At 41.2% G+C, this 7,974-nt stretch overlaps 1 protein-coding gene across 1 annotated transcript in view; it reads right to left on the bottom strand.

Annotated features, from left to right (window-relative positions):
• The window catches only part of LOC126457291 (protein couch potato-like), a 186,170-nt gene extending 180,035 nt beyond the window's left edge, over positions 1 to 6,135 (bottom strand). Inside the window, exon 1 of the mRNA XM_050093465.1 lies at positions 6,062 to 6,135. Within this exon, the coding sequence (XP_049949422.1) occupies positions 6,062 to 6,109 (48 nt within the window). The 5' untranslated portion in view covers positions 6,110 to 6,135. The remainder of the gene's footprint in view (positions 1 to 6,061) is intronic.
• Between the last annotated feature and the right edge of the window lie 1,839 nt (positions 6,136 to 7,974).

The raw sequence follows: 7,974 nt of genomic DNA on the forward strand, positions 1-7,974 counted from the left end.
TCTTCCTCGCAGTTCGATGTAACACTGCACTCGTATCAGCAGTGAAATACCGAGTCTTTCAAACATTTCCATATCATCTTGTGGATTTTGACTGTACAACTCACTGCTCCACATTTTACAACCGCATCAACGAGAGTGCTGTATGTTTCACTTCTGAGGTGGCCTCAGACAGAAAAGTCCAGAGGTGAAATTGTAGGCCAGGGCACATGCCCAGCTGGCTTCAACCATCTTGGCCCACAGTGCCGCTTCAGATATCTTCTTACACAGTCAGAAAAATGTTCCGCGGAACTATCACGCGTTTATGAAATTCATTAACCATGGGCCATGGGTAATATCTGAACCGAATTAGGCGTGAACTTAATAGGTAACTTTATATTTGAAATGCATCTGTCTTTGCAGTAGCTACATAGATTTTCTTGTCGTTTGATTCTCAATTCAGAGTTTTCCACAGATAACACCATGTTGAACAAATACTGTTCCAAACATCTTTCTTTAAAAAAAGAACCAAGGTATAGCGTTACGTGTTTCACTTCTTTCTTGTCGGAGCAGCTTTTTTAAAAGGCATTTGTCAAGATGAACTTCTTTTTTACTTATCCATTTCGTTTCTCGTCGGGCGGCGCAACTTGTGCGCTGCAGGCAGACCGGGACGCTTACAAAACACGGGGACAGAGCGGCATCTGGGCGATGATAAACTTCTACCGCCCCACCCCAGCGCCAGCTGAAGATGGAAATCCCAAACTTGCGGATTGTTTCATAACTTGGCCGCAGCAGAAGGGATCTACCAAACCGTAAATATTTTCCCACATAACTTGCCTCGGCTGCAGGCACCGGAAACTTCCGCTTCCACCGCCGCCCTGTTCTGCACGTTCGTAGTGAAACACTTGAGCTTTCGGCAATAACCCGAAGGGAAAGAAGAGGGATGTGACGCTCCTGGCGGGTACAATCGCGGAAGTTCGCTACCTGTCTTCCTCAGGGAACGGGGAAATGTAGTGATAATCACAGGTGAGTCTGAAGTCAGAAACGACATTCGTTTCTATTATTTTATCGTCTATAATGTCTATAGTCATACTCTGTACACTGCTGTGAAGAGCATGGCGGAGGGCACTTCCCACTGTACTAAATATTGGGGTTCCTTTCCGTTCCATTCGTATATGGAAGGTGAGGAACGAGACTGCTTAAGCGCCTCATTGAAGGTTGTCATCTACATCTACATTTATTTCGCAAGCTATCTTTAATGTGTGGAGGAGGGCACTTCGTATTTCACTTTCACTTCCCCCCTTTTCTGCTACAGTCACGAATGGTAGGCGGGAAGAACGAGAGTGGTTAGCCCTAGAAACTCTCCAGTTTTACCTTCATAGCCTTTTCGCGAGATTTGCGTGGTAGGAGCAACGTACTGATTGACTATTCGAGGAACATATGCTCTCAGAATTTCAGCAGTAAGCAACTCCGTGATATACAGCGGCACTCTTATAGGGTCTGCCACTGAAGTTGGAAGAGCATGCCTGTGACGCATTCGCTCTTTATAAAGAAACCTGTGATGAAACGTGCTGACTTTCTCTGGAACTTCTCTACTTCCCTATGAACAATACCTGCCAAGGGTCTCCAACTGACCAGCATCGCCCTAAGAAGGGTTTTACAGGCTACCACCTACGTAGGAAGACTGTATTTTCTGAGTGCTGTGGGTAGGCATTGCCCCTACGCAGGCAGCCACCAACATTACATCAGAGGAAAGTGGTCACATAACTCGCAGGGGCCAGCCTTCCTGGGGACAGACGCAACTCGGCCGTGGTTCGCTCGGCCATCAGATGGCATTCCAAGCGCCTATAGAGATCGCTGGCACCACGGTTCTATTCTCCTCTGCAGGTCAGTGTCTTTGGTATCCTGGAGCTGGAGCGACGACGAGCAGTTCACTTCGACAGTGCTTACTGGGCTAGGTGCCGAATTCCATCAATCAGGAACTCACCTTGGAGCCACCGCAGTGACGACGCCACGTTTCACGTCAGTAGTCAGCTAGTGGACCTGCAACATTTCTTGACTGTGTTTCGGCATACTGGGACTTAGAAACTGGTCCTTCTGAGACTAACTCGAACTGTGTCTGAATGTATAAAATTTTGGACTGGTCCCGTCAGGACCTGAAATTTGGCTAGCGTAGAGTTAGAACGTTTCCGACCAGTGTTTGTTTCCTACCTAAAGACCTTCAGCCTTCAAACCATATTGATGTTTATTCGTTCTTCCAAAAAGTGAATGTTTTCGTTCACGCCTTGGATCTCTCTGATGATGTTACTGTGATTTCATTAGTTGAGAAGAGAGTTTCTTTTTAGTACTGTTTATTCCTCGTTCATGAAGTAGTCGTCTTTGGCAAGTGATTAATTCTTACAATGTATCACAATTTTAAAAATGGCTGAAGCAGCAGCTGTTGAAAACCTTCGATAAATGGTAACAACCAAAGGGTTGCAGGATAAAGGTTTATTGAAATCCTTGACAACGGTTTCGGTATATCTAAATATAGATTCATCAGAAGCAAAAATACACTACAATCACATCCTGCAGTGGAGATATATGAAACAATCGTGCCAAAGGCGTCGTAAGTAGTTAAAAGTACAGATAATATGGCGTGTTCGCATCGACCTTCTCTTCATAATTATGCTGTACAGATGGAGGTGATATTTTAATTTAAACTCCTGACGACGCCTTTGGCACGGTTGTTTTATGTATCTCCACTGCAGGATGCGATTTTAGTGTATGTCTGCTTCTGATGAAGGTATACTTAGATATACCGAAAACGTGGTCAAGGATTTCAATAAATCTTACGATTTACCAAAACACATGCCGGAGACGACGTACTCTCTCATGTTAAATAAACTTTGTGCCAAAAAATCTATGCAAACATTTCTTGTCCGCCAAACCAGGAAGACTAAGCACTGAGGAGTCTCCAAGTGAGTGGGTTTGACTTATAGGTAACAGATTTTAATCAAGTTTAGCGACGACGATCTTAATTGAAAACAAAGAGACACGGTAATTCGGGCTTATTGCTAGACACTCACTTATTTGTGAGACAATCGAGGTCGATGTCGACCGAAAATAGTATTATCAGTGCTAAACTTCGAAATATCCTCAAAAATATTTTTCATTAAGTGTAATATGGGATCCAAAGTTGGACTTACTAATATTTGCATTTTTTCATGCTGTAGCTAGGGTAAGCGTCATTCTGATCAACCAGCAGAGCAGGTCGGCGGTCCAGCTGTTACGGCGTTAGACTGCTTAACTACCGGTCCGTGTTCGATTCTTGGTGGTGTCCTTTTGTTTCATTCGATATATGCCTCGGTGTATATGATAATATTCCAATGGGAATACGTTTCTTTGCCTTTTTTAAAGTAAAACATCAGTGAGTGTGATAAATAATCAAACAAGTATATATAATGTACTGACAGCTATTTTTATCGTTGTACACAGAACCAAAATACAGTACGTTATTTGGTAATCCTAACTGATCATCTATTCGTGAGCGTTCTCGCAATCAGTGTGATGAAACTTATCATAATCAGACAATTCTCGCACCATACTCATTGATATGTTTTTTGGTACATTGTTCGTGGAAAGCATATTTGATTCACATTGTCAAAAACAAATCTGTCAGATATCAACATAGATGCGTACCAAGCGCATTAAAGCATATCGTGAAAAGACAGGCTCGGACAACTGGTTATGGTCCAAGGCACGAATTTTGATAACATCCGACCTAACTTCTAATTGACTGCTCTGCTGTGATGTTGCATGATTCCTTCGTGCGGTGAAATTTTTTAACTGTCGGTAGAAGTAAACCTCACACGGTTGACAAAGAGAGGTACAATTCGGTGATTCGGTGATACCACTTTCACCGCGCAGGTCCGTTGAGCATCATCATCTACGACAGTTCTATCATATCTATCATATTGCGCCATGTGTCATGATGAAAATAACTATCAATACATTATATATACGAGGCCCGTTCAGAAAGTAAGCTCCGATTGATTGCCAAATTGAAACCACAGTGAACATCAGAAATGTTTTACTTGTAACAATTAGCTACACCTTTCAGCTACTTCTCTACGTAGTCGCCGTTCTGACTTAGACTTTTGTCATAGCGTTGTACCAACTTTTCAATAGCCTCATCATAGAAGGCAGCCGCCAGTGCTTTCCGCCAATTCTCCACGCTGGCCTACACCTCGTTGTCTGTGTCAAAATGTTGTCTTCAAAGACAGCGGTTCATGTGACCAGAGATGAAACTCAGGGGGAGACAATTGCGGACTGTATTGTGGGTAATCTAACATTTCCATTTGAAAACGATGCAGGAGCATCTTCATTGCCCCTGTAGAATGCGGCTGAGAATTGTCGTGAAGACGAAACAGCACGACAGTTATGTAATGTTAGCTGCATAGCTTCAGGCGAAATTTCTCACCAGGCCCTCGTACTTGGCGGCAGACACTATTTTCTAGACTCACTGCGAGCTCAGAAATGAGAAGAGCGACGTGATGCTAACTGGGGTTATACTAGAGACACTACCCAACACATCTGTGCAAAGCTTTATCGGATTTTCATAGTCGTTTCGATTTCGCGACCGATCGGAGCTTACTTTCTGAACGCCCCTCGTATATTAATTTGATTAATCACGCCTCCCAACGTTTTACTTCAAAAATGGCATAGAAAGGTATTCCCATTAGTTGAATGTTATCAGATACAATGAAAAAAAATCGAATGAAAGAAAAAGATACGATAAAGAATCGAATACGGATCAGGAGTTTGGTAGTCGAACGCCTCGACCGCCGAACTCACTTTGGTAGACGCGTACAATGACGGGTACCATAGCTTCAGCAGGGAAACACAAAAACGTTAACAGCTCGAATAGTATTAACTTTCGACCCCACGTTATATTAAAAAAATGTTTAGTTTTAGACGAGCTTTCGATGTCTAGCACTAAAAACACGATTTTCCGTCATTATCTTCGACACAGATTTTTTAAAAAACTGGGGAGTTCTAGCAAAAGGCAGAAACACGTGTGTATTTATTTTGAATACGCGTCCAAACAGCTGAGGGGGCATGGCCGCTCGATTACCTTAGCCGACTACAGTTTGCACATTTTATTAATTTCATTTCTCATTTTGCCCACTTTCATTATTTCTTTGTCCCGTGTCGCCAGCTGTCCCTCTGAACTGTTTTTGGTACGCCTACCGTGCACGCGACTTTTTTTATCGTTTGGCAAGTTACTGTAAATTTTATTTAATGCATGTGCCGCATACACAAATCTGCAGCTATCCTTTCAAACTCAACGTAAAATTTCTCTTTTGACTCATGTTATAACTGTAGCTCCCTTTCAACTGCATTTTAATGCATTCAGTTTAGGCGTATGCAGAGTGGTCTAGGACCACATTTCTAAATTTGTATTACACCATTGCAAACATTATTCGGCCGAAGACTTTGAGCTGTCATGCAAGCGAGGGCCCGGATTTACGGGACGTGTGTGGAATCTGTTTTATCATGACTGTACTTTATGTGTCAGTGCTGCTTGTGGCTGTGTATTTTAACAGTTTTCTCTGTTAATTTCATCAAGACAGGGATGTCTGCTAATTTTCCAGTCTATGTGCATTACGATACTGATTATTACAGTAGAAAGCCTAACTTCACGTACATTTTTAATAACATACGGGCATTTCTGTGTTTAGATCAATCTGAAGATGATCGAAATGATTGAAACCAGTAACTGAATAAACAAATATTTGCGATCTGTGACTGTTCTGACATTTACAGAATTTTGTAACATTGGATCGCTGTCGCCTTCACTTCAAAGAATATTTTGACTTTCCATCGTAGCTGGCAATGGGAACAACTCGTTCGATGATGTGTACTTATAAATAGGTTAGCCTCTGCCTGCAAAGGTGGTTTTCAATTTCTTTATTGCAAAATCGATTATGCAATAAAGAAATTAAAATCATCTTTGCAGCCATAGACAAATTTGTTTACGATTGAAAAGCACTAGGAAGTTAAACTAGGTAAAAGTGTGGAATTCATACGACAGCAGACTCACCTCATAGGCCCTGAAGAGTAAGTACAGTTCCCTTGGCTTGGCATCCATAGGCAGGCCGCTCACGAACAGCGTGCGCACCTGCAAAGAATAGAACCTCAGTTAGACTTTCTTCGGACAATCTTTCGTTAGTACACCATCCGCGCAATGAATGCAAAGTGATCCAAGAATACAAAATTTTGAAAAACACAGCCCTCAGTCGCAAACACAATTAATTTGTGACCTAGGTTTCGATATCACAAGGGACACCTTCTACGGACAAAATTAAAACTAAATGTTACAGCATAAAGTACCAAAAAATACGAAAGCTGCGGTCATAACTGACAGCGTCAGAGAGTCAGAATTAAAATGAAATGCAACAGAAGAGCAAGCCACTAGGGGCTGCCATGTGTCCTCTGCTACAGTCGCTGATTGACAGCCACGTTAAAAACCTTGTGATCCAAGAATACTGAAACGATATAATAAGCGATGGGAATATATTTTTATAATTATTTTCTCCATATCCATTATGAAAGCGCAATGGCAGAGATAACCGATTAAAGTCATTGTGGGAAAAAATTTTCTTCATCAGAATTTTGTGAACAAGTATATAAACTTGCGACGTATAATATGACCTCAGCGGTTTGGTCCCTTAGGAATTGACACACGTTTGAACTTTTTTTTTAACCTGATAATTAGAGCATTACGTCTTGAAACGCGTTGTTGAGTTTTGTCCATGACAAACACTACGGTTGAGTGCAACTAATTGAAACACAACAACCGTTACTTCACACCCGTAATAGATAGCATGTATAGAGGACTGCCATGTATGGTCGAATATACACCGTTCTAATATGACGAGCACTGAGGCACAGTATTGCACCTCCGCAGGTACACTTAATCAGTCGATCTTAGACGACAGAAGATTTTGGGAGTCTTTGGAAACAGCAGGTGAAACGTAACAATCAATATATTTGCAATTTGGTAATTCTACGGGATTCAACCATCAACGGGTAGCTTCAGTTGCTTGTCACATCTTGAAGAAACTTGTTGACCATCTTTCTCTCCAAATCGAAAGCATTATCAAGGGTTGAGCCGATGTTACACGGTATAAGCACAGTCCAACATAAACAGTAACGTCGGCTACTGGTGTCAAAGTTGCTACCCTCTGATCGTTGGAACGACACTAACACCCCTAGCGATGAGAAAACCAGCCGTAAAATTAATGTTTTTTCTTAACTGTTTTTCTACTTAGTTGCCGAAACTGTCATCATATTTTTGTCTTCCAAGTATTAAGAAATGATGAAAAGACATGAATTATTGTGAAATAAATGTAAAAACTGATTGAATGACATAAGCTACAAGTTAATCATGAAGAAGTACTTTCGACTATGAATATACACCTTATTCCGGTGAAAGCAAGAGACTACAAAAAAAATCTTGTATTAAAAGTATACATTTTTGTTGTTATCTGCTCTTATCATCATATCCACTTCCCGTGATACATAAGTTTTGTGTGGAATGTAATGATTCGCACGTGCGTACATGTCACTCCAATTTCTAATCACGAATATTTTTGTAAATGTAATTCTTTTTCTTCAGAGTCTAATGCGCAAATGCTCTTTCCGGTTGTGGTTCAGATATAGCAACAAATGAGGAATTGATTTCTTGTGTGTTGGGAAATAGTTTTATTGCTGTCGACGTTTTATTATCACATCTGTTTGGTTTTTCCCTTCATCTTCAGTTTTTGGTGGCTTATTTATCAGGTTGAATAACGTAGGTCTTGAATTCCGTAGAAGTTTCTTACTTTCTACATTCACTAATTTGACTGGCAGTGTAGTGAGGATAATTTCATGTTGTCTAGTGGATATATAACGTCTTTCTGCCAAAGTCCAGGTCGTCTTCTTTTTGAAAATAATTACTTTGTTCTTAAAAGA

This window comes from Schistocerca serialis, chromosome 1, assembly GCF_023864345.2.
Source record: "Schistocerca serialis cubense isolate TAMUIC-IGC-003099 chromosome 1, iqSchSeri2.2, whole genome shotgun sequence".
NCBI lineage: Eukaryota > Metazoa > Arthropoda > Insecta > Orthoptera > Acrididae > Schistocerca > Schistocerca serialis.